Source organism: Peromyscus maniculatus, chromosome 21 (genome assembly GCF_049852395.1).
Source record: "Peromyscus maniculatus bairdii isolate BWxNUB_F1_BW_parent chromosome 21, HU_Pman_BW_mat_3.1, whole genome shotgun sequence".
Taxonomy (NCBI): Eukaryota; Metazoa; Chordata; class Mammalia; order Rodentia; family Cricetidae; genus Peromyscus; species Peromyscus maniculatus.
Window position 1 is genome coordinate 45,487,471 of NC_134872.1, and position 26,894 is coordinate 45,514,364.

A 26,894-nucleotide genomic window follows, 5' to 3' on the forward strand; every position below is an offset into this window, starting at 1 on the left:
AGCTGGCTAGCTAACAAACCAGTAAGCCCTACTGGTCCTCCCGGCTCCTTGTCCCCAGCCCTGGGATCACATAAACAACTCCATTCATGGATTCTGGGGCCTGAAGTCAGGTCCTCATGCTTGCAAGGCAAACATTTTACCAGCTAAGCCGTCTCTCCAGACTCCAACCTTGGAGTCAATGCACAATCATTATGCACACCTGTGGAGTACAAGGCAATGTGTCAATACATAACGACCAAGTCAGGGAAATCAGCCTGTCTGCCACCTCAACCCCCCACCATCTCTTCATTTGCTTTTCTAACTAGAGTGGGTTTGAAATGCAGGAAAAGACCCAGTTCCTCTCTCTCAATTTCTCAGTTTCTGAAGCTAAGCTGGGTTACTTCTGAGTTGTGGTGGGCAATTCTTGTAAGGCTGGGTCTAAGCATCCCATTGAAGGAATGTGGTTCTGGACAGGGCCAGTCTCATCTGCAATGACCCTGAGACCAAAGGTCAGCAGCCATGTTGGTCTCCACCTACTGAGCACTCAGGTGCTCCCATCATGTCCATGGTCTTGTTCACTCACAGAACGCCCTGGGGAAGACATGGTGGTTATGTCAGTATCTCAGATGAGGCACCTGAGCTCCTAGCTAGGAGATATCCTTAAGGTCACCACCAGTCAGGTAGGCAAAAGCCAGGGGTCAAAGTCCAGGCTGCCTGGCTTCTGGGCCTCTGCTCCTGGCTCTGCCAGCAGGTGGCTAGAGCTAAGAGAGCAGATGGGCAGAGATGTGAGCAGTCACTGTGCCTAGCTCCCCACACCAGAGGAAATGTCACATGTGATAACAGGTAAGACAAGGGGACCAAGCAGAGCAGTAGTGGCTCTGAACAGCTGCTGTAAAGGTGGGCTGCTTGGCCATCCTGGCTCATCCCTGATCTGGCAAGGTCTGGGAGAAGTGAAGAGCAGAGGAGGCTGAGGAAGACTCGGGGTACAAGAAGACGAGGGGGTGAAGGCAGGGCCACAAGTCCTCCTAGGCGTCAGTCTGACCCTCCGAGAGTTCCATCGTGCTACTAGCCTGGCCTCATTGCCTCAGCCTCTGGAAGCTTCTTTATGCACTCTGCACTCAACCCAGCTCCTTTGGATTCACAAGGCTGATGAAACCAAGGGGACGAGCTTCGTAGTCTTCACGATTACCCACCTGCCTTCAGATGTGGAGCCTCACAGCGCCTGGCCCTCAGACACTTGGGACTTGTCTCACCCACTCTGCTGGTGAACATGGGCGGTCGACTGGACATAATCTAGAATTACCAGAGGCAGCTCTCTGGGCTCGTCTGTGAGGGATTCTCTGGATGAGGCTGACTGACTTGGAACCTGCCCCACGGGCTGTAGTCCTAGACCACATGAAAAGAAGAAATCACGCTAGGCCCTGGCCCCTCCTCCATCCCTGACTACAGTGTGATGTGACCAAGTGCCCAGCACTGCTGTCCCCATGTCCTCTCACCCTGAGGGACGAGACCTGCACCTTCCTCCAGCTGACTTTGCCAGGCAATGAAAGAGGGATGCACACACCCACCGTGCTCACCAGCTGTCACATCCCTCGGAAGACCCCAGACGACCCTCCTCGAGCATCCGAAGTCTCTGGCCCAGGATAGTGACCTCCACCCCAGCCCCACAACTCTCCTCCTACTCTTGAAAAGGTTCCTGGTTGCTTGTCAACTGCTAGGACTGAGCGGTTTCAACTGGTATTTCCTGACTGCTTAGTAAAGAGTCCTCTGTCCTCATTTTCTGCGCTCACAGGTAATGTTTAAGTTGACAGACCCATGGATTGAGCACCGCTGAGCACAAGTCTTTTATCACCTGTAGAAATGAAGGTCACCAGAGAGGCAGGGGATGCAGCTTCTGTCTTCAAGGTGCCTCAAATAGGTATGAGGGCCAGTGTTTAATCAAGAAAGAACCAGTGTTGTACAGCTCTTTTAGACTGTTTTATTTAAGGTGGGCCTGCACCTATTAAAAAGCCTATCACAAGATTTATAAAGAAAGATAAAAATTGAATCAGTTAAAAAAAAAGTTCTAGAACGGCAATTAAAGTGGGATGTAATTTAAATGAGAGTTGACATAAAATTCTACAACTGTCAGCTGATTTGTTAGGCATCTGAGAGTAAGGTGCTGTTCTCTAGAAGGTTCCAGGGTTCACGTGTACTATGTTTGTCTTGTTTATTTCTCTGTAAAGTTCCAGAGCTTGGTTCAGAGGAATGCTTCAGGGTTAGTATAACAAGTTCACAGGGCTGGAGTGAAGACTCCTCACATTGCTGTATAGGAAAAGGACTTGTAATGAAGATTCATGTGGATATAGAGCTCGCAGATGGACCATGCCCCCTGGGGTGGATGAAGGGTCACGTGGGTACAGAGCTCCCTAATGGACCATCCTCCAGGTGTGGACGAAGATGTGGCTGTTATCTCATGGTGATTTAGTGCGTTTTCATCAGTGATGTAGTGTCAGCTGTGGATATGTCTTCATGTGTTAATAGTCCAGGTCCAGGAGAGACAGCAAAGTACCAAGGCTCAAAAGTAACTCAGCAACCCCCAGCAAATTAAATAAAGATGGCAAGATGGCTTACCAGGTAAAGGTGATTGCCACCAAACCTGGAAATCTGAGTTGCATTCTCAGAATACACCTGGTGGGAGGAGAGAACTGACTCCTACCAGTTTTGCTGGCTTCTACATGTATACCACATTACACGTGTGTGTACAAGCGCGCACGCGCACGCGCACACACACACACACACACACACACACACACACACACACACACAAAGAGCAAACAAATAAGTCCTATATTTATATCTAGAAAATGGAGCTCTATGTGTAAGGTGGTGGGCAGATGCTCTGGGCAAGACTGAGTATGTGGATCTCATTAGTCTCCTTGTTAAATCCACTCAGGTCATTTGAAATGTGTTGGGAACCAGAGGTGGAGGATGGATCTGCCCTGAAGAGGTCTGTGTGCAGATGGCTTAACTTAAGCAATCCAGGGGCAGCCATGGTGGGGGCCGGTGTTTCTCTTCTAATTGGCACCACTGAGTGAGGTTTCCCCAGTGGCAAGGCCAATGAATTAACTCTTTCTGTTCCAACCCATCAATCAGTCTCAGTCAGAGCAGAGTCCTTGGGGGGGGGGGGCGTGGAAAGCACATCTGGCCAGATTTCCCCAAACACATTCAACGCCATCCCAAAGGACAGCCTCATCTCACCTGGGGTTTAATCTCCCCACTCTCCTCATGCTCTGGCCTCCTTCAAGATGGATGGGTGAGCCATTGTCTTGTGGACATTTTGTGCTACTTTGAACACATCTGAGTACAAGAGAGTGGGCCAGAGCTGAGAGGCTCGTTCCTCGTCTCCTTCTCTGGGGCCTATGCATCAGGAGCCGTGTCCTGTAATTACCTCAAAGTTCTTCCAACAGCTGGCTTCCATCCTCCTCTCCCATCACCCATAAAACCGTCTCTCCCTGACCCTGAAATGGATCAGATCCATGAACTTTGGTGTATGTTGATCCTCGAGGGGCCAGAGAACTCCTGGGATATTCTCATGCCAGGTATGGAAAACATCAGCTCTGACCACCTGGAGGTCACATGTGACTGTTGTTCTCTTCACTTATCCAGGGACAGAGAAAAGGACTGGGGAAATGTCCACATCAGCAAACACCTGCGAGTCTGGTGAGGACAGTTGAATAACTTCAGGTGCAGGGAGCTGGAAGAAGTACAGAGTCTGAGAGAGAAGGAACAGGCCTTTGGTACTGAGCTGATGGCCCCCAATGGTCTCTGTAACAAGAGTTCGGGAGGCAGAGTGGCCTCTGTCCTACCTGTCTGGCTCTTTCTCATGACCACCCGTTCTCTCTGTCCTGATACCTAGATTGTGCCAATGAGGACCTGAGGCACCTGCCTGCTGACCATCCCAGCCTGCAGTGACCATGGCTATGAGCAAGAGGAGTCACCATGGCCTGGGTTTCCTTTGCTGCTTTGGAGGCAGTGACATCCCCGAGATCGACCTCCGGGACAGCCACCCATTGCAGTATCTGGAGTTTTCCGGTCCAATCCCGAACCCAGAGGAGCTCAACATCCGCTTTGCAGAGCTGGTGGTTAGTGAGGGAAGGGTTGAGAGGGCTCTGATGATGGGGGAAATGGGTGGATAGAGAGCAGAGAAGGCAGAAGACAGGAGCCTATGTGTTGAGTTCTCCACTCCACAAAGCTCTTCTTAGGGATGAGGTGGTGCTTCCTAAAACACCTTCCCAATAGAGGAAACAGACCCTCACCGAGGCAGACACCATGAAATGGAACATGTAATGGTCCCCAGGATGAAGGATCTTCCTCCAGTTCCCTTTGGTTCTGGACCATCTGGTGCTGGACCAGCCTGGCTGACATTAGAAGGGTCAGGTTGTAAAAAGAGACATTGAGAACTCTTGATAGCTTTCTCTCGGTTGCTTTCTGGAATTTCCATAGGAGCCTTTAATTTCAGAAGCAAGCAAAAAGTGGGGTTCTACAGGGGACTCTGAGAGCCTTGGAATGGGGGGTGGCTGAATAACTAGAAACATGGAGGCAGAGATGCCTGGTTCCTGCCTAGGACCTGGCTGGGACCTAGGAAAACCATCTCTTGGGCTGTGCAGAGGACAGGTTGATGAAAGAGTTTCTCCTTGTCACTAAAACTGTAGATATGTTTAATTTCAAAGGCAGGAACGCTGACTGGCATTGTTTTAAAGCACATGGTGTGTGCTGTCCAATGGCAGCTGCTGACTCCCTGAGCTGAGCTGGGCTGCTGACTCCCTCAGCAGGACAGGAAGAATGGGCAGTCGTACACATGGGATTTGGAAGTCTTAGTTTGAAAAGAATAATGAGCCAGATGTGGTGGTATACTTGGGGAGTGGAGGCAGGAGGATCAGGAGTTCAAGGTCATCCTTGGCTACATAGTGAATTCCAGACCAGTCTGAGCTACAAGAAAACCTATCTCAAAAAAAGAAAAAAGAAGAAAAGGAAAAAAAGAAAAAAATAGAAAAAGAAAAGGAAAAATGTAAAATATATTACCAATACTTTTTACATTTACTACATGTTGAAATGGTCGTATTTTAGTTATATTAGTTGAAATAAAATGTAACATTAAAATTAACTTCATCCATTTTTCCTCTTTAATTTTTTAAGTATGACTAAAACATTTTTAGATATGCTTCTCTCATTACATTCTACTTAACAGTTCTGACCCAGGGAAGGAGAAGTCTTAAATATTCTCTCTAAAGTCCCAGGGCTGAAGAGATGGCTCAGTGGTCAAGAGTGTTTGCTGCTCTTACAGAGGACCCAAGGCTGGTTCCCAGCACAACACTGAGTGGTTTACAGCTGCTTGTTATTTCAGTTCCAGGGGATCTGATGCCCTCTTCTGGCCTCCATGAGTACCTGCACTCATCACACACACACACACACACACACACACACACACACACACACACACACACACACACACACACACACACACCCAAACAAAACAGCTCTTTAGAAGCCAGCCAGCACAGACAAACCTATAAAATCATCCAAACCACCAAGAGAATAACCCCAAAGTATGACAACCTCCGAGGCTTGCTCCTCAGGAAGTATAGCCTGGCCTGGTGGAGCCCCGAGCCTTGCAGAGCCCCACCTGGTGTCCTGGAGGTGGAAGGCTTACAGATCAATGTCACTGCTTCCTTTGGGGTGGTTTTCCATTCCCACTGCTCACTCTGGCCCTCGCCCCTCTGACTCAGCTTCTCCAGTCGTGCTGAGCTTGAAGGATCTGGGAAAATTCAGAGGAGAGACTCCATAGGCAGGCAGAAGGGTGGGAAGATCTGAGGAAGGGGCAAGGGTCTGATGGCATGGGGCCTCCCCATCAGGCCTTAACCCCAGCTTAGGTGCTAGCAGACTTTGTACAGACAAGCAACCATGCACCGGACATGCCGGACGAGGGAACAAAAAAGCAAATGCAGAAAAGTAGGGAACAGGGTGGCCTGGAGCAGGAAGGGGATTCCCAAAGACAAGGAGGTGTGGGCAGGAAGCAAAGGAGCATCGGGTAGAAGAACCTGATGTGGTTGTGTCAAGGGCTTGGGGCTCTGCTTCTAGTGAACAAGGGATGCCTTATGGTGTGCGCGATGCTCTCTGGGAGGAGGTCATAGGCTGTGGGTAGTCTGGGGTGCTCTGCTCTCCTGTGGGCTTCATGCTCAGGCGTGATTCTTCTTGTCTTTGTAGGATGAATTGGACCTCACGGACAAAAACCGCGAGGCTGTGTTTGCACTACCACCCGAGAAGAAATGGCAGATCTACTGCAGCAAGAAGAAGGTGGTCCCCTCAGCCCCGCCCCCCCCCTGCTCCACCTCAGGGGCCCCAGCAGGGGTGGTTCTGATGCTCATTCTTCATTCATTCACTCCTTCTTTCTTTAATTCATTCTAGAGAGTCTTGGGTACACACTAAGAATGTGAGAGCAAACAGTAAAGAAAAACCAAGTGTGGGCTGAGAAGAGAGCTCAGTTAGTAAAACGCTTGCTATGCACACTTGAGGACCTGAGTTCAAATCCCAGCACCTACATAAAAAGCCAGATTGTTGATGCACGCTTGTAATCCCACTCTTGGGAGAAGGAGGTGGGAGAGTCCCTGGGGATTCTTGGGATAATGAACTTGGCTGAACTGGTGAGCCTCAGGTCGCAAGGAGAGAACTTATCTCAAAAACTAGAGGGAACGGCTCCTGAAGAACGCATGGGAGGTTGTCCTCTGACCCCCATATATGTGTGCACACATACACACGTACACTCATATAGTGGCACTCCACACACACACACACACACACACACACACACACACACACACACACCTGCATACACACCCACGCAAATGAAACTCATTTTAAGGAAGGCAAGAAAACTATCCCGATTCTCTTGGGCATACCCTCTGAGAATGAGGATTCTCTATTCCAGAAACCCATGGGACAGACACCTGCCAGATCCTTGGGCTGGGTCATGGTCAGTGAGAGGAAAAGATGAGAAGTGTCACTACTCTTCTTGGGCTGCTTCCTGGCACACACACACACAAACACACACACACACACACACACTCCGTGTCCTAAAAGTTCCATAACCTCCATAACTGGAAACCAAGTGTTCGATCGCCTAAGCCTACGGGGGACACTTTTTATTCAAACCACTATATCAGATAATGAAAATTTTTGATAGCCCATTGATAAAGCATGAGGTGCTCAGTTTGGTCCACAGAATGTATGTTTAAAGAAATCCACGTGTGGGGGTCAGCACATTTATAATCCCAGTGGGGGGAGGCAGAGACAGGTGGGATCCCCTGGGACTTGCTGGCTAGCCATCCTAAACTACTTGGCGAACTCTGAGCCAGTGAGAGAACTTGTCTCAAAAAACAAGGTGAACAGGGCCTGAGGACAACACCAGGGTCACGCTCAAGCCTTCACCTACATGTGTACACACATGTGTGTGTACCCATATGTACCTGTACTTACACAAACATGCACATTCATACACACACACACACACACACACACACAAATGGAAGACATAAAAATATTACTTTATATGAGACTCAGTAATCATAAAATGATATTTTATTAGCTATAAACTATAAAAAAGAATAGAAACAGCAGGAAAAATATTTTAGAGTTTGGACATGTGGCTCATTGAAAATGACCCCTGCCCCTGCCCGGTTTCTTGGCAGTCACATAAATCTGTATTCATTTTCAATATTTCACCAAGGAAGAAACAGAAACCTAGGGAGCTTCCACAGACCGCCCTTGTGGGTAGGGCTGGAAACTGATCCTCTACAGACTTCAAATGATGTTTCGGTCTTAGCTTATGGATCTGTCCATCCAGAAGTGTCCAACCCCTCGACATTGTGGCACAACTCTGTCTTCTACTAATGTGTTGGGCCACATTTGTAACTACCCTAGGATACATGTGTCCTGTGTGCCATGGTTGGACACACCTAAGTCTGTTCCTCATGTTTCAGGAGCAGGAGGACCCCAACAAGCTGGCAACCAGCTGGCCCGACTATTACATTGAACGTATCAACTCCATGGCTGCGGTAAGTGTCTGTTCTTTTCCCACCTTACCCCACACAGACAGGTCTAGAAAGGCGGTGGTGCACCAAGCCACCGTCCCTGCTCCCCAGTGCCACACTTGCTAGACACAGCAGCTTTCAGCAATCCCGAGATCTTATACAATCCACCTCCTTGGACATCAGAGTCCCCTCAACTAGTTAAACACATATTACCCCGTTGGACATCACACATCTTGGGAAATGGCAAGAGTCAGTAATCCCCTCTATTTCCTAGATATGGGAAGTTAAGTCACAGACCAGAACCTGGTTCTCTCAGAGTCTGTCTGTCACAGTAGTAAAGCACTCTCCGAGCCCTCGCCCTCCCCAAGGCAAGGTACCCTCCCCAGGCACAGCTACCCTGGGAGTACAGAAGCCTCCTGGGGAAGGCAAGCTGCTCAGTGTGACTTCTACTCCCTTTACCTGTGGGCTTCAGATGCAGAACCTGTGTGAATTTGACGAGGAGGAGACCAACACGAGGAACCAAGTTGTAGAAGACCTGAAGACAGCCCTCCGGACGCAGCCTATGAGGTGACCTGGACAGTACCCTGGCGATCACTTCCTTCCTTCTCTGCCCCTTCCCAGTGGCTCTGTCATCCTGAAGCCTGCACAGTGCTCTGCTCCAGGCTAGCCCTATTGGCCAAGGTCACTCTTGCAAAATTCCTTAAGATCCCCTTTTATCTTTTTTGCTTCCCAGTTCCCATTTCCCTCCTGGGTTGCTGGGAGTGTGTGGATAGGAGGGGAAATGATATGGGGAAGTGGACAAGCCTTGGGTCCCCAGACACTCTGAAAGAGGCATTGAGGGCAGGTGGTGTATAATAAAGAACTTTCTGAGAAAGAGTGGGCAGAGTGACCACTTGGGGAAAGAGGAGGGCATGGGTTGAGAAATCCTCCATGCACTAGGGGGCGATGTGGAGTCTAAGGGTGTGCTCTAGCCATCTAAAGCGGGAGCCAAGCAGGAAGGAAAGGGGATGGATGGGTGTCCCAAAGGCCACAGAATACTTCTCCCCCTTCCTAGACCACAGTGGATAGTCTAAAGGCAGCCAAGAGCCACAGAGTTCCTCACTTCTGGCTCTTCCCAGTGGTGTGCTTGAAGTGGCTTCTAGCATTGGATGAACCTACTATTACATTCTCAGCAATCTTGCAAATGAGTTATTAGACTTACTTTTGATTACATTTTAAATTATATAAACTAGCGATTAAATAAATGATATTCAAAATAATATTGGTATACACCACTAATTACCCAATTATTTTTCTACATTTGCTATTGCATATGTTCTTTCTACTAGGTATGTTCTTGAGTTTATGCCCGTGATGCATGGTAAAGATAGTATAGAATGGTATATAATCAAAAGTTTATTTTAATTCCCCTTAATAAAATTGTGATTTTAAGAATCATATGACATATTGTAGAAATTCTGTGCAATACAGAAAAGTATAAGATAGGGAAAAATAAAAAATACATATTATTAACTTAAATTGAGAACACACTGTTGATATTTATACAACATAAAATTCATAGAGATACATTTACATATTAATTATAAATAGTGGTTCTGAACTCATTTCATGACCATTTTCTCAGATCATTAATTACGCTACTGAATTAAGGTCTCTACAACTTATTGTTTTTTAATGTATTGCCATAGATGTCTCACACACAGTCACACAGATAAAAGCTAAAGTCTTGCTTCCTGAAAATAATGGCTTTAAATAACAGCATAAATAGACAAACAGAGTTGAAGAATAAGCCAATGCAATTAAAATAGGCCCGCAAATATTAAAAAGTGCAGGCGATAGCAATAAATGTGCTTTTTAACGCTTGAGCAGTGAGAGCTGGCAGCGGGTGTGATAAGCACTATAATCTTGAAGTACAGATGGGTGAAAATGATATTTTAGATATCTGCAGCAGCTCTAATTTGATATGAAAATAGCGGTGATTTATTTGGGTTGACAAAGTCTCTGATTCTGCTAGCAGTTCTGGGGTTGGTAGCCTCTATTCCTCGTTGTGGAATGCTCATTTTCAGTTAGAGGTTATCCAAGATAAAGGTGTAGTTCCCTCTTCCCACAGAGGCCTTTGGACTCTGAGTGAATGCTTCCCAGAGGCTCTTTATGGGAACACCGACTCCAGATTAAGGGTGGCTGGGCTAAATGGCTGTAATGCTAAGACACTGAGCACAATCAGGATAAGGGCTGTTTTCCAGAGTCTCCTGAAAGGGAGCTTTCCAGCCTTGGTCCCTTGGCTCTGAGTCTAATGGCCTCCCCAGACCGAAGTGTTTCCTTGTCACCTGTCTATAATTCCCTCAATACCCTGTCTGAATAGAGAGGAGTCTTCAGGTTGACCCACTATAGTGATTATAATCCCCCCATCTTAGCTATGCAAAGGACAGTCAGTGACAGGCAAATTTAATGTGTGAATTATCTTCTTATCACTGAGGCCAGGTACCTGAGAAAGGAGACTGGAGGGAGAAAGGACCCTCAGAAGGTCCAGTCTGTGGTTACTCAGCTTTGGCTCTGGGCTATGGGAAGGAAACCTCCATGGCTGCAGGAGTGTGTGGCAGAGACTGTGCCCCTCACAGTGGACAAGCAGGGAGAGAAAGAGCATGGAATATACCCTTCTGAGGCTCAGCTCCAGTGGATACTTCTTTCAGCTATCCCCCATCTCCTAGGACCTCCAAAACTAGCTTTAGCAGTTGAGGACCAGACTTTCACCACAGGAGCCTTTTGGTGGGATACTACCATCGTGCACAGTATTTATAATATAAACAATCGGGCTGGGGAAGCGACTCAGTGGGTGGAGTCCTGGCTGTGCCAGCGTGAAGACCTGAGTTCAGATCTCCAGCACCCATTTAAAAGGCACACATCTGTTAACCCCGGTGCTGAAAGGCAGAGATAAATGATATACCCTGGAGCTTGCTGGCCAGCCAGTCTAACTGAATTGTCAAGGTCCAGGTTCACTGAGAGACCCTGACTCAGAACACAGGGTAGAGGACAATAGAGGAGGACACCTGCCATTAACATCTCCCTTCTGCATGCACGCAACACACTGGTGTGCGCACACACAAACACAAGAACACACACAGTAAAAACTAAAATACAAATAAAATGTAAATCCTTTGGTGAGGGGTGTCCCTGGAGGTATAGGCAGGCTGGGGAAAATAAAACCCTGAAAGAAGTGAGAATGAAAATTCAGTTCCAAATTTAAACGGAGTATGTTTTGGAAAAAAAGTTTTCTGGTGTAATACAATTCCTGCTGCACAAGGAAGCTAAGTACATTGAAACTCAACTTGGGGTGCATGTCATCGCTCCCAATAAGATGGGTTCTGGAGAAATTCTACCTGTGTTAGCTTAAGGGCCTAGGGGAGAATCTGGCCTGGTCTTGGTCATACAGATAGTGTAGAGGTCATTAGGGCTACTAGCCACCTCTGGCGCTGGCTGTGGGAGCTTGGGGAGCCCCTGACTGTAAGGGTCATATAGGTTACCAGCCATCTCTGGTCCTGGCTGTGGGAGTTTGATATGGCCTGACCTAACAGATAACGCAGATCATCAGGCAGTTAATCACCTCCATTTCCCAGCTTTCTGGATGGAAGAAAAGGTTTTACATCCTTTGCCTCGGGAGGGCAATCTTGTGTATTTAACACTGCTGGTTTTCCTGGAGGTCTGTGGGCACAAGGACCTATGTGCTGTGCCCCCAACACTCTGGGGCTGGACAGATGCTCAGCACCCCTGTTCTCCCAGGGGACCAAAGTTCTGACCCCAGCACCCACACTGGGTAGCTCACAACTGCCTTTAATTCTAATTCCAGGGATCTAATGCCTTTTCCTGCCTTCTAGGGTACTTGCACACCTGTGTACACACACACACACACACACACACACACACACACACACACATACACACATAAGAAATAAGCTTTTAAAAATAATTTTTAAACTGTGAGTCTTCTGAAAGGATGAGATTTGGGGCCTATGGATAAACTCCTAAATGAGCCAGGAGACTGCTGTGGGTGGAGCATGGTGAATGGTGTGCGTATTGAGTAGCTATTTGTAAAGTGTGTGTGACGCACAAAAATAGGAAACTCCTTTTGGGCTCTGCTTAGATTTGTGACCCGCTTCATCGAGCTGGAAGGCTTAACCTGTCTGCTGAATTTCCTCCGGAGCATGGACCACGCCACCTGTGAGAGCCGCATCCACACCTCTCTCATCGGCTGCATTAAGGCTCTGATGAACAACTCCCAGGGACGGGCACATGTCCTGACACAGCCTGAGGCCATCAGTACCATCGCACAGAGCCTGCGCACAGAGAACAGCAAGACTAAGGTTGCAGTGCTGGAGATCCTGGGTGCGGTGTGCCTCGTGCCCGGAGGCCACAAGAAGGTTCTGCAGGCCATGCTGCACTACCAGATGTATGCAGCTGAGCGCACTCGCTTCCAGGTGGGCAAAGGGTTGGTGGGTTGGGGCATCACTTGGGCATGGAAGGGCTGACACAGGGTAAAGCTGAGAGACTGGGAACCATGTAAAGGAAGGCGGAGGGAAGGGACATCTTGCAGGCTGTCTGTCCACTCGGGAAGGAAGAAAGACCTAGGACCCAGAGGCTTCTCTCGAAAGACATAAGAAATCGTATGTTCAGAGCTGTGGTCTGACTTTCAAATAGATTTGTCCCCTTACTAAACTGTGGGACCCTGAGGCTGAAATACTGGTTTACTTCATGTTTTGGGGGCTCTGGCTATCTGAGATCGGCACCTGGCTCATGATAGGAGCCTAGACAAGAATTGTTAAGTACAGTTGCTGGTCAAGATTTCAGGGATAGATGAATGTCATATTTGCTGACACTGGACCAGATCTGGGAAGGCACTCCATGCTAGCTCCCTTCTTTTGTCTGACCTGAGCACAGTGCCTGGATAAGACTCAGTTGTTGACCTGACATTGCACAATCTATGATTTATGAGCCAGGCTGTTGATCTGGCACCAGACATTTACAGATGAGCAATTAGCCTGTGCAGAAAGTGACCCCTGGCCCTTTGCAAAAGATGCTAAACAGACTAAATGTAGCATCCATGAGGTTGGGAAACTGGGCAGGAATGGCCAGGGATTGTCAACAGCTGATGCAGAGTCAGAGAGCAGCCGTGGAACCCAAGCCCTGAGGGCTGAGCAGGAAGCCAGGGGGTGTGGAGATCTGGGGTGGACCCCATAAGTTGAGGAGGCAGGATCAGGCAGAGAATGGAGCAGCTTCCTGGAAAGGCAATAGAACAGGGGAAGAGGCTTCTCCGGTAGCATCCTCCCTAACTGTTCCTGTCTTCCCGTTAGACACTGCTGAATGAACTGGACCGAAGTTTGGGTCGGTACCGGGATGAGGTAAACCTAAAGACAGCCATCATGTCCTTCATCAATGCCATCCTCAACGCTGGGGCTGGAGAGGTGAGGCCACTTCCTTTAGCTCTTGGACCTCGGGAACTATATGAGTTTAGGAGCTTTCTAGGCAAATGACAGAGAGAAGGATGGAGGCATCTGGTTGGTGTGACAGCTGGGGCCGTTGTCATCTTCAGATATCTTTAGAACATCTTACCTCCTTCACTTGGGACCATGGAAAGACAGATTGCACAAGTCTAGTCCCACTCCACCAAGGCCCCCGACTGCCGAGGACCCACAATCCATCTTAGCAGTGGCTGTTCACAGTGGGGTTGGGACTGATTCTGACTTTGCTCCCCACATGATTCTTTGGGGGTGTTGTCTAAGACTCAGAAGGCTCTGGGCAGTTTCCTTCAGCAGTAGCGTGGTGCATTGTGGGTCAGGCACAAATCTCCAATGGAGCTGACATGTCATGGCTGGGGTGGGGGGTGGGGGTTGGAACTTCTTTGTGAGCAGAGAAAAACCTTTGGTCCTTCTTTCTAGAGACCCGCTTTTGGACTGCTTTCTAAGTTAGCTAGTCATGTTCTTCTAGGAGGGTTAGAAAGAGTGGCTTCTGGTTTCCCTTCTTCTGGGGACAGAATGGAATTCCCAGTCCCTTGTGACAGTAATACTAGAAAAACCTGAAAACTGCTGAAGTCTCAGGTTCTAAGGCAAGTGAATGTCCCAATCAAGTTCAACCCAAAGGACAAAAGCAGCCAAGAGAGACATTGACAGTCTCTCCTCTTCCCTCCCTCTTGCCAGAATGCCTGTGTATTCATGTGTGTGTGTGTGTGTGTGTGTGTGTGTGTGTGTGTGTGTGTGTGTGTACATGCAGTTCTCCCTACCTTAATTATATCAGATATTCTAGGGAATAATTTATTCCTCAGATGGTGACATCATGTGACTTTGTCAGTACCAGCTTTTTAAGACTGTCATTTCCCCTGATCTGTTGGTAGTCATACCATACCAGGAAAAATTTAAGACTATGAACTGTCTTAGTTACTTCTCTGTTGCTGTGATGAGACACCATGACCAAGAAAAATTAAGGAAGAAAGAGTTTGTTAGGCTTACAGTGTCAGAAGGTTAGAGTCCATGACCATCATGGTGGTTGGCATGGCAACAGGCAGGCACTGAAACTATATCTGAGAGCTCACATACTTATCAGCGACTGGGAAAAAGAAAGAGAGTTGACTGTGCATGGTGTGGATGTTTTAAACCTCTAAGCCACTCCCAGTGACACACCTCCAACAAGGCCACACCTCCTGACCTTCCCAAATAGTTCCACTAACTGGAGACCAATCATTCAAATACATGAGCCTATAGGGGGCCATTCTCATTCAAACCACTACATTCCACTCCTGGCCCCCATAGGCTTATGGCCATCTCATAATGCAAAATGCATTTAGTCCAACTTCAAAAATTCCCGTAGTCTTTCATAGTCTCAACATCGTTTAAAAGTCCAAAGTATTTTCTGAGAATCAAGGAATTCTCTTAATTTTTTTACAACCCCTATAAAATCAAAAGGCAAACTGCATGCTTCCATCATACAGTGTCAAGAATATATATTACCACTCCAAAAGGGAGAAATGGGGCATGAGGAAATACTGGACCAAAGCAAGACCAAAATCCGCTGGGCGAACTCCAAATCCTATCACTCTGTCAGATGGCAGAGGGACTAGACGGCTCTTCCCTCCGGCTTTGCTGGCTGCAGGACACGTGTCTCTTTGGGCTGCAGCTTTCCTAAGCAGACACCCAAGACTCTGGCATCTCCAGCATCCTGGGGTCTCTAGTGCGGTCTGGACTTCTCCTTCACAGCCTCACACAATGGCCTCTCTGGGCCTCCATACAGGGACACACACATACACACACACACACACACCCCACCCCACCACACACACAGCTTCAGTGGACTTCCTTAACTGAGGAGGAAGATTCCATAACCCCTTTACACTTATATCTTTCACAACTCTAGATCCAGAACCACATGGTGATGCTGCCAAGTTAGGCAGCCTCTTTGGAATGGAACCTGCCCCCTCCTTGAATTGCATTTGCATAAGGCTTGATTTGCCGCTCCATTTTAGGACCACAAACTCTGCTCTCACCCCAAAGACACCTCTCCTTTTATTCTATTTCTCTTTCTCTTCCTTGGCACAAGCCTTGGCTCCAACATAAAATTTCCGGGTGCTCTTATCTCCTCAAACTTTACATTTGGTATTTCTTTTCGTTCCCCTTCTTCTTCACTGTAGAGCTGCCTAAGGGTGATCACTAATAACCACAAGATAGTGTTAAAATCTGCCTTAAAATCTCCTCTGCCAAGTGAAATCAACCCAAAACTCTTCAATCTGTCAGATTCTTGGGGCAAGGGAAAACAGCAGCCACATTCTTTGCCAAAATATTGCGAGAATGGTCTCTAAGCCAGTTGCTAATATTGTTCTCTTCTGAAACCCCTTGAGCTGAATCTCCATGGTCCACATTGTTTGCAGCACTATTTACTTCCAAGCCCCAACTAGCATGGCCTGGTAAGCCCCACTTACAGAATTCAACCACTTTCCTAGTTCAAAGTTGCAAAGTCCAAAGAACATCATGATCAGGCTTGTCACAGCAATAGCACACTCCTTGGTACCAACTTCTGTCTTAGTTACCTTTTTATGCTATGAGACACCTGAGCAAGGAAACTTATATGAGAAACAGTTTGCTGGAGCAAACAGTTTCAGAGGGGAAGTCCATGACCATCATGGTGTGGAGCACAGCATGAGACAGGCAAGTGTGGTGCTGGAGCAGAAGCTGAGAGCTTACATGTGATTCACAAGCACAAGGCAGAGAGAGCTAACTGTGAATGGTGTGGCAGTGAAACCTCAAATCCCACCCCCAGTGGCACACCTTCTCCAACAAGGCCGCACCTCCTAACCCTTCCCAAACAGTTCCACCACCTATGGACCAATCATTCAAATATATGAGCCTATGGAGGTCATTATCATCAAACCACCACACTAGTCCCATGGATAAATAATACTAAGCCACTTTACAAATGAGGAAGCAAAGACACAGCCAAGGGCAAACAACTAGAAAGCAGATCAGGAAAATAGCCAACTCCCTGCCCTATTCTTCACTACTCCTTGATTCCCTGCCCTATTCTTCACCACATTCTGTCACTACTCTTTGATACCAGAGGGCAAGCGGACACTGACCCGGGAGTAAAGTGGAAGGGAACAGGGGCTGGTTGGCAGACTGGCTTTAGAGAAAGAGCAAGGTGGCAGGCCGTCTCTGGAAGTGGTTCTAGATCAGTTGGCTGCACAGTGTGACGTGGGACTATGGCTGAGGTGGGTGCTGACAGGGTCTGTGGGTGTTCCTCTTGGACGCGAGATGAGCCACTGAGTCTGGTCCTCCCTTGGTGACCCTCAGGATAACCTGGAATTTCGCCTACATCTCCGGTATGAGTTCCTGATGCTGGGGATCCAGCCAGTGATCGATAAACTCCGACAACATGAGAATGCCATCCTGGACAAGTAAGGCCACAGTGACCCAGACCCATAAATCTGTGGTGACAGCTCTTCTTGATGGGGGCAGCTAGGACCTTAGAAAAGGCTGTTTTCTTCTCCTGCGGACCAACTGCCATAGGAAGCCTAGTCTTAGAATCAGTACTCTGTGAGGCAGGTGGACCCATGCTGGCCTATAACATCCATGATGTTATAGACAGGTAAACCCAGTGGTCCTTAATCAAGGTAGACGATCCTCTGGGAGACATTTAGGAATAGGTGGCTGTCCTTTGGTTTTCAACCTCATCAGGGAGAGCATTGCTGACATTTGTGGTTTTGAAGGGGCAGCAATGTTAAATGTCCAGCTCCACAGAGAACTGCCCCACCCCAAATGTGTGCTGTAAAGACCCTGGTGATCAAAATGCACGATCATGCTCTTATGTGTCGCCGGTGGGCCACACTGGTTCTGTCTCACTCCCTCGTGCAAGCCACTTGATTGCACTGGGCATTGAGACAAGGGCAGGGGAGCTCAGTGAGTAGGAACTCTTACCTTGCAAGTGCGGGGAACTGAGTCTGGATCTCCAGCACCCAGGTAAAAAGCCGAGTGTGGCTGTGTGGGGGCCTGAAACACCAACACTGTGGCAGGGGAGACAGAAGGATTGCTGAGGTTTTCTGGCCACCCCCAGCCTTGACCCAGGCTCAGCAAGAGACCCTGGATCAAGGGAATAAGGCAGAGAGAGACAGAAGGGACAGCCAACCAACACCATCCCTTGGTCTCCAAAAGAACACATAATACATACGTGCGTACAGCACAGACATATACCACACACAGACACAGACACAGACACACACACACACACAGACACACACACACACACACACACACACACACACACACACACACACACACCAGGGTGAGGGAGAAGGAGACAAAAGAATCGATCATTTTCATGTGGAAAGGGGGCAGTGTTTCCATGGAGAATAAGGGAGAGATTTGCTCTGAGGACTAAGTTGGAGATGATATGGTAATACCGGGAAGATAGATGGAAGAGAGTGGTCCTTGAAAGTGGGTGATTTTATCCTCCAGGAGGTACCTAGCAGTGCCCAGAGGTGTTCTGAGCTGGCAAGTTGGGAGTGGAGCCTCTGTGTTTTTGAGACAGGGTTCCATGCTATAGCGCAGACTAGATACAGCTCAGGCTGGTCTCAAATTCACGATCCTTCTACCTTAGCCTCCCGAGTGCTCAGGTTGCACATCTGATCCACCACGGTTGGTTAGGACAGAGAGTCTGCTGACATCTTAGGGGTAAAGGTCAGGGATGCTGAGGAATAACCTGAGCACACAAAGCAGCTTCCCATCACCAAGCACAACTGTGCCTAAAAGTCAACAATGTCAAAGTGGAGAAATGCGCATCTGTGGCGACAGCACCTTGACATGATCACCCTAAAGGAAGACCATGAAGTCTTATCAAGGAGTTGGGGGTTGGCTTATAGTGTATAGACTCTTTCTGGTCTTGCCTTAGCTTCACCTGAATAAAACTTTCAGATAGTCAATGGGATATTGAATGGGTTGGACCCCTCCACCGGGGGTGTTCTAGCTTTAATAACACTTTCTCTGTACCCCTACCTACCCCCTCCCATCTATCTAGGCATTTAGACTTCTTTGAGATGGTCCGGAATGAGGACGACCTGGAGCTAGCCCGGAGGTTTGACATGGTGAGGTGCCTCTGGGGTGGGACATTTGTATGAGGTCCTGGGAAGTCCCTCGACCACTGCTCCAGATCCTTGCTTAAAGTCAGTCCCATGCTCGCCGGATCCCCAGTGGTACCCTGTGGCCAGGTCCTGTTTCTGAAGGAACCTGGTGGTGTGCTTGCTCTGGGGCCTCACCTCATGAGCCATACCTGGTCATCTCCCCCAGGAAACGAGAAGCCCCAAAGTAAGACAGCCAGCTCGTGAGTGAACATACCCAGCCTCGAGTCCTGTCCTTGGCTGGCTTTTCCCTGCGGCCCCCTAATTTCCCAAGTTGCTTCTTTCTATCCTGAGCCAGATGGTGCTTAGAAAACCAAACCTTTCATCTGGGCCTCCTGGACTCAAAATACACACATCGCCCTTGCTTACATGTATCATGTGATCCTACATAGACAATAGCCTCGTTTGGGGCAGGGCTACCACCCACTACACACTCACAGCCTGGGATTGCAGATAAGGAATCGGAGGTTAGAGAATTTAGCAGGTTACTAGCTGTCCCGTTCCTAGAGTGGATCTGGGCCTTGAACTCCAGGCCATCTGTTCCTTTGAAGCATCTATGCCCCCTTCCTTCCCTTAGTGTGGCTCAGCTGTTCCTAGGCAGGGTGGTTTTACTCCTGCCTCTCCATGAGGCACTGGTCAAGCATGGACATGCTTTGCATGTCACAACTTGGGGAGGGAAAAGGGAGGGGACCATTGGCATCTAGGGGCAGTCGCTAGGGATAGCACCAAACATTCTTCAAGACATGGAATGCCTCGCCCCGCACCAAAGGTTTATCTGCTCCAAGATGCCAGGGGTGCTGAGGTGGGGAAACCCGTCTGTATGATCCCTACCGCCACCCCTGCTCCATCCTTTTTGTTCCTGGATGATAGTCAGGAAAGGGGCGATCCTTCCCGGAGAGGGATGGAGCTGGGAGGACAGAGATAGTGGCTCCCAGCCCTTTGTCTCTTCCGCGACTGTCTGTCCGGCTCTGCCCTTCACTGTGGCCTAAACCCTCCAGGTTCACATCGACACGAAGAGCGCCTCCCAGATGTTTGAGCTGATCCACAAGAAGCTGAGGCACACGGAGGCCTACCCCTGCCTCCTCTCTGTGCTGCACCACTGCCTGCAGATGCCATGTGAGTACCCTGCCCGCCCCACCGCTCTCCCGGGCCTCGGTCTCTATCCACCAGGTGGGGGTGAGCCTTTGATGGGGAGCTCGCTGGGCCTGGAATGAGTCCCTCTGTGCTGGCCTTCAGGAGGCCGGGCCCAGTGACTCAGGTTCCTCCCTCCTTGGGTTGCCTCATGCCACCCTGGGGGTGGGGCTAAGTACATGGTTGGAGCAGCCCCAGCCTTGCAGTCCAACAAGCCGCAGTTTGATCATGACAAAAATGTATCTTCTGTGATCTGTTGATGGCAGGTACATTGAGTCTTCTTGTCATTTGCAAAAGGAAGTTTCATGTTTAGAGAAACAGAACAGATATGCAATGCTCATGTTGCTTTGTTCGTTTTGACTGTAGTGTGTGATTGTGTATGCAAGTGTGTACATGTGCATGTGTGTGTACATGTGTGCACCCGCACATGTGTGAGCATGTGAGTGCCAGAAGTCAATATTAGGTGTTCTTCAGTCACTCCCCACCTTATTTTTTGAGACAGGGTCTCTCACTGAACCTGGAGACCACAGATTCAGGTAGACAGGCTGGCCAGTGAGCCTCAGGGCTCCTCCCACCTCTGCCTCCCCAGCCCCTTTATTTGGATGCTAAGGCTGGAACTTGGGTCCTAACGATGGTGTGGCCAGCACTTTACCAGTCTGACTCATCTCCCCAGCCTCGTGCTTGCTTTGTTTTTAAGTTTTAGCATTCTTGCTTACTCCTACTCTCTTTATAGACAACAAAGAGCATCTTGGGAGCAGGTGGCTGAGTTCTCAAGATCCATGTGTTCATGGGTAATAGTATGAGAATAAATTATTCAAGATTACTCATCGTTGCCCAAGAACATAATTGGAAATGAACCTCAGCTGCATCCAGCTTTCCAAAAATAGAATATTTTGAAAATTTGTTTGGTCCTCTGTAATTATCAGCCTAATCAGGATCGCCAAAGTCAAGGTGGTGGCCGTAAAAACTACAACTTATGGTGTTCCAACAGGACAGCCTGTATGCTATTTCTTCTGAGCGGGTTCTTCACATAGAGTTGTTGTTTTTCTCGGTTCGGGGTCAGGCTTTAGAGGAAGCATGTAGCTGGGAGCTGGGAGCTGCCTGCACACCGCGTTCCCCAGGAACAGCAAACTGACAGGCTAACAACATGGTGTGGGGAGAATGGTAAGGGGAAGACAAAGACAGGGAGCCACACCAGGGAGCCACAGTTCTCCAGACACAGCCCAGGGGCTGCACAAGTGGCTGGCAACTAAAGGCACTTGCTTGAGTTCAGGTTTCCAGAACACACATTTGGTGTCACACAAATACTTGTAACTCTAGCTCCAGGGGATCTAACAACTTCTTCTGGTCTTTGGGAACACACACAGACATGTATAACACACACACACACACACACACACACACACATATGCACGCGCACACACACACACACATACACACACACGGAGGGAGAGAGAGAGACATATATACTATACACACACAGATATATATAATACACACACACACACACACACACACACACACACACACACATTTTTTTAATCTCAAATTCAGCCCAGATCTTCGTGGAAGTTGCTGGAATCTGGTTTCTTCTGCTCGCAGAGGCTCCCTGTTTGGTGGGCCCCTCTCTTCTGCCTCTAAATGGGGCTTTGAAGACACAATTGTCTAGCTTGCAGGCAGATTTTTTTTGTTTTGTTTTGGTTTATCGAGACATGGTTTCTCTGTGTAGTTTTGATGCCTGTCCTGGATCTTGCTCTGTAGACCAGGCTGAACTCGAACTCACAGAGATCCTCCTGCCTCTGCCTCTCAAGTGCTGGGATTAAAGGTGTGCACCACCACTGCCCGGCACAGGCAGAATTTGATGTCAGGATTAAAATAATTTTTCCTAGTGGCCATTAAAGATAAAGCAACCCAGGAAGGAGAGGTAGTGGCTCTTGTGTAGAAAAGAAGTCCACACCCAGGTGGACGGTGATACCTGAGGATGAGAAGAAGCCTTTGCCTCCATAGTTCAAGGTCATCTCCACCGAGAAGCCTCCCTGGGTTCACTCAGCCCTTATTCAACTCATCCTGATGCCCTTAGCACATATATGGGACCAGCTTCCATTCATCTTTTTCTGTAAAGTGGAAACAAAGATAATCATGAAATCTTGTGTTACGTTTTCCCCGGAGACTTCATTATCGAGCCTGTTATATTTTCAAATGGATGCTTTTTATAGACAGTAGAAAAAGCCATTCACATGCCCAGGGCACAGTATGCCCAGGGTCTCAACAGGAAAGAGGAAGCACTTTGCGCTGTAGAGAAATGTTAGGAGGGTTGGCCGGGTCATGGAAGGCCATCTGTGGATGAGGAGGAGTTGACTGGATTGTGAGTCTCCATGACTGGCAGCAGCACTGCCTCTTCATCAGACCAGGAGCTTCTCGGGAGGGGGAGGGCTTGACTTGCTGGCCTGAACCTAGGCAGTCATGGCAGAGCAAGGCCTCCAGGGGTTCGAGGGCTCAGGACAGCTCCAATGCCTTCTGTCCCTCAGACAAGCGGAATGGTGGCTACTTCCAGCAGTGGCAGCTCCTGGACCGAATCCTCCAGCAGATCGTCCTCCAGGATGAGCGGGGCATGGACCCTGACCTGGCCCCGCTGGAAAACTTCAACGTCAAGAATGTCGTCAACATGTGAGTTACAGCTGGCCTCTGACCTGGCCTCTGCCAGCTCTGCTTCTCTCCCTCTGGGCTCCCCTGGCAAAACTTCAGCTCCCTCTCCAACCCGTGTGAGACTTCAGAAACTCTGTTCTGTAGTGCATAGAAGCCCCTGTCCAGTGGGGCAGCTGGGTTGGTTACTTTTCTTGTTTGTGTGGCAAAATCCTTGGATAAAGCAGAGGGAGGGAGGGGGAGGGAGGAGGAGGGAGGAGGGAAGAAAGAAAAGGAAAACGGAAGGAAAGGAAGGAGGGAGGGGAAGAGGGAAGAAGGGATGGAGAGAGGGAGAGAGGGAGGAAGGAAGAGAGGGAGGGAGGGAGGGTTGGAGGGAGGGAGAGAGGGAGGAAGGAAGAGAGGGAGGGAGAGAGGGAGGGAGGAAGAAAGAAAAGAAGGGTGGGTTTCTTTTGGCTCATAGCTGAGTGTATAATCCATCTAGCTGCAGGATCTTGAGGTTGTTGATTAGAGTGCAGAGAGAGAGAGATGATGTGGTGCTCAGCTGCCTTTCTCCTCTGTGTGGCCCAGGTCCCTAGCCCATGGAATGGTACTGGTGGGTCTTCTTTCCTCAGTGGACCCAACCTAAGAAATTACTCACAGATATGCCCAGAGGTTTGCCTCTTTGGTGACTCTACATCCTGTCAAGATGGCAGTCCAGATTACCCATGGCAGCAGCCATTATTTGGCCTATGAGTATTGGACATACATGGCAAGTGTAACCGAGAGACCCGATTCTTTATTTGTCTCATTTAAATGTGAATAACCCCATGTCATGAGCCTGCTGGTGTCTGTGCTGGACAGGATGAGCATGTGTTACACTCTCAACTCTGTTCTCCATGGTCCACGGCAAGGCTTAGCCAAAGGGGCTAAGAGCATTTACACAGAGCACTGGCCTGTAGACTATAGGTCATGAACCAGCCCAGTCCTCCAGTTAGGACTGAGAATTGTTTTGTTTTTCCTTTATTTATTTTTGTTTTGGAGTGTGTGTACATATGTCATGTGCATACCTGTGTATGCATGTTCATATGTGTATGCATGCATATGTAGGATGTGCATATGGAAGCCAACGGACAATCTCGGATACTGTCCTCAGGTAGATTGTCCATCTCCTCTAAGATGGGGTCTCTTGTTGGCCTGGAACTCCCTAGTTAGGCTAGGCTAGCCAGTTAGAGAGCCACAAGGACTGCAGGTGTGCACCACCTCACCCGTTACCTAAGCAGGTTCTGGGGATCAAACTCAAGTCTTGAGCTTTACCCCCTGAGCTATGGCCTCAGCATGTCCTTATACTTCACACCAACAAACCAGGACCATGTGACAGCCACTGTGCACATAACACCAACAAACCAGGACCGTGTGACGGCCACTGTGCACATAACACCAACAAACCAGGACCGTGTGACGGCCACTGTGCACATAACACCAACAAACCAGGACTGTGTGATGGCCACTGTGCACATAACACCAACAAACCAGGACCGTGTGACAGCCACTGTGCACATAACACCAACAAACAGGACCGTGTGACAGCCACAGTGCACATAACACCAACAAACCAGGACCGTGTGACGGCCACTGTGCACATAACACCAACAAACCAGGACCGTGTGACAGCCACTGTGCACATAACACCAACAAACCAGGACTGTGTGACGGCCACTGTGCACATAACACCAACAAACCAGGACTGTGTGATGGCCACTGTGCACATAACACCAACAAACCAGGACTGTGTGACGGCCACTGTGCACAGTGCACAAAACACCTAAATACCAATGCTGGCTCTTTACAGAAGGTTGGTGGCCACTGACATGGGACATGGCCATTTGAACATAAGCCAATTGCATGAGTTGTCAGAGACCTTTTACAGAGTGTACTCGAAGACACACAGAAACCATTCATGTTTACATTAGTGAGCTAATAATAAGACCTACCCTAATGTCCTGGGTATTTTTAATTAATTTTTTTATTTAACGTTGATATGAGTTTGAGCTAATTGTCCTTCCAGGGACAAATTGCCTTCCTGATTTTGCATTCTAAAGCCAAATGCAAAGTGGATTTTAAACGACTCTCATTTTATTTGCACAAATGATCAAGAGTTGATTCCGTCCAACCCCTAACTGGTTTGTTGCTCAAGCACAGCTAGTAAACTAATCACATGGTGGCTTCAGTTGGTTTTCTGCAAACTCTCTGTATTATTTAGTGAGGAAACGTTTCCTGTGCCAGACATGATGATTCCGGGGCTCTAGCAAAGCCTCTGTGTCTTCTTGGACTGCAGAAGTCTTTAAAATCACTTTAAGCTACTGCAAATGGGAGGGCTGGTCCCACATATGAATCAGCATATGAGACCTGATTTAGCTTTAAGTGTCTCTCCTCTGAGGCCCCAGAGGTCAGAATAGGAATGGGATGGTGGTATGTATGCATAGATGCGTGCATGTGCACGCCTGTGCATGTGTGGGGTATGATTGGCCTTTTCTCTTCTTGTCTCTGCTCCGTTTCTCCTCTGAGTGTGTCTGTGTCCCCGATCTACTGGCTAACACAAGTTTCTGATACCCCTCATGATGCAGCTGGGGACAGGAGGCAGGAAGGGGAAGGGGAAAGGTCTTAGAGGTCTTAATTGACGGGCTTTGTAGTAATGGGCCTCCTGCTCACTGGGTGTGCACATGAGTGCATTGGGGTCCTCTAGAGTTCTTTCCCTATAGAACCCAAAGCATGGACCATGCAAGAGGTTCCCCACCCCCATCAAGCTGCTTGTCTATCGCCTCTCTGGCAGCACACATTGGCCTAGAGTTCGATGTTTCCAGCTATCTGCTAAATGGACCCCTGGGCTCCATAGACAAATGACATCAGCCCCGTTCAACCACAAGGGCCCAAACTGCCATCTGCTCCACTCACACAGGCTGTGTCAGCAAACTCACGGGGCGCCAACAGGTCCCAGCACAGCCACGCTGTCTGAGCTGATTAGCCCTTCTTTACCATCTGCATTTGCCTGGCTCCAAGTAGAACCAGTCCACCCTGCACCCCTCCCCAGACCAGGGGACATAATCAAGACTCTGTCCATGCCCAAGGAACCACTTCTTTGGGTGGTAAAAGATGTAGCACCCCAATGACCACAGTAGCAACCCTCCAAAGAAATCTCACCATGGGCCGGCAAGATTGTTCAGCAAGTGCAGACACTTGCTGCCAAGCCTGATGGCCTGAGTTCAATCATGGGAATCACATGCTGAAAGGAAAAGGAGAGGATAAACCTGCAAAGTTGTCCTCTCTGATCGCACCTGCAGTGGCATGGAAAAGAAACAAATGTAAAAGTGTAATGATAACTGGGCTGTCAGGGTGGGATTCAATCCCTCATAACTTTAGGGTCTGAGGAAAGGGTGATTTTAACACCTGTTAGAAGAATTTGCTATGAATGAAGCTGTCCTGTGTCTCAGATGTGCCCACAATCATGCTCCATCACTCCTCCGCTCTGCTGGGCGGATAGCTTCCCAGTGTGTGTGTGTGTGTGTGTGTGTGTGTGTGTGTGTGTGTGTGTGTGTGTGATATGTGAATGTAAGAGTGCATAAGTGTATCAGTATGCATATATTTATGTGCATGTACTACAGACCGCCTGAGTTCAGTCCTTTATCTAGCACTTACCTCTAATTCCTATCAACTGTCACACAGGGAGTTGAATTGGAAATGACTTGGGTTCCTTCCTGTTCTCATGGTCCATGAGGACACAGAGTGAGAATGGGAAGGAATGGGGACCTGGAGAGGCATGTGAGAAGCCTGTGTCTGGACAGATCAGAGATCAGGCTCTATCTCTGGGGAATAGAGATGCCTGTCTTCCAGGGAGAGGTGAGATAACGTCAAAGTCACGTGGTCCCTTCCACGTCTCCACAGGCTCATCAATGAGAACGAAGTGAAGCAGTGGCGGGACCAAGCAGAGAAGTTCCGGAAGGGTGAGAGGGTCCGCCTCACCCGGCTACACCACTCCCTGGACCCATGCCCACCCTGCCTGGGACCCCATCTCCTCCCTCAGAGAAGTCATACCTGCTCCCTCTCCTCTCACTCTCCTGGGGGTCCCCTCCCCTCCAGAACACATGGAGCTCGTGAGCAGGCTGGAGAGAAAGGAGCGGGAATGCGAGACAAAGACACTGGAGAAGGAAGAGATGATGAGGACCCTGAACAAGATGAAGGACAAGCTGGCCCGGGAGTCCCAGGAACTGCGCCAAGCTAGGGGACAAGTGGCAGAACTGGTAGCCCAACTCAATGAAATCTCAGTACGCGTGCACGGGCATCCTCCAATTCCCAGTCCTGTAGTTCAGCCAGCTCCCTGAGTTTCAGGTTAGAGTGGGCAGCGCAAGTGTGGGGGGAAGAGAAGAACCCCAACATGAAGGAGAAGAGAA

General features: G+C 48.8%; 1 protein-coding gene across 10 annotated transcripts in view; it reads left to right on the forward strand.

Annotated features, from left to right (window-relative positions):
- Nucleotides 1-26,894, forward strand: part of Daam2 (dishevelled associated activator of morphogenesis 2) — a 111,634-nt gene that overhangs the window by 60,784 nt on the left and 23,956 nt on the right. For 6 of the 10 annotated variants that reach the window (XM_006994400.3, XM_042266008.2, XM_076557582.1 and 3 more), the window contains exons 2-13: nucleotides 3,878-4,103; nucleotides 6,226-6,315; nucleotides 7,998-8,072; nucleotides 8,521-8,615; nucleotides 12,187-12,520; nucleotides 13,394-13,504; nucleotides 16,877-16,980; nucleotides 18,597-18,663; nucleotides 19,695-19,812; nucleotides 22,356-22,494; nucleotides 26,389-26,447; nucleotides 26,584-26,768. In XM_006994400.3, coding sequence (XP_006994462.1) covers nucleotides 3,936-4,103; nucleotides 6,226-6,315; nucleotides 7,998-8,072; nucleotides 8,521-8,615; nucleotides 12,187-12,520; nucleotides 13,394-13,504; nucleotides 16,877-16,980; nucleotides 18,597-18,663; nucleotides 19,695-19,812; nucleotides 22,356-22,494; nucleotides 26,389-26,447; nucleotides 26,584-26,768 — 1,545 coding nt within the window. In that variant the 5' untranslated portion in view covers nucleotides 3,878-3,935. The remainder of the gene's footprint in view (nucleotides 1-3,877; nucleotides 4,104-6,225; nucleotides 6,316-7,997; nucleotides 8,073-8,520; nucleotides 8,616-12,186; nucleotides 12,521-13,393; nucleotides 13,505-16,876; nucleotides 16,981-18,596; nucleotides 18,664-19,694; nucleotides 19,813-22,355; nucleotides 22,495-26,388; nucleotides 26,448-26,583; nucleotides 26,769-26,894) is intronic. The other 4 variants (XM_042266007.2, XM_076557585.1, XM_076557583.1 and 1 more) reach the window with 1 other exon arrangement.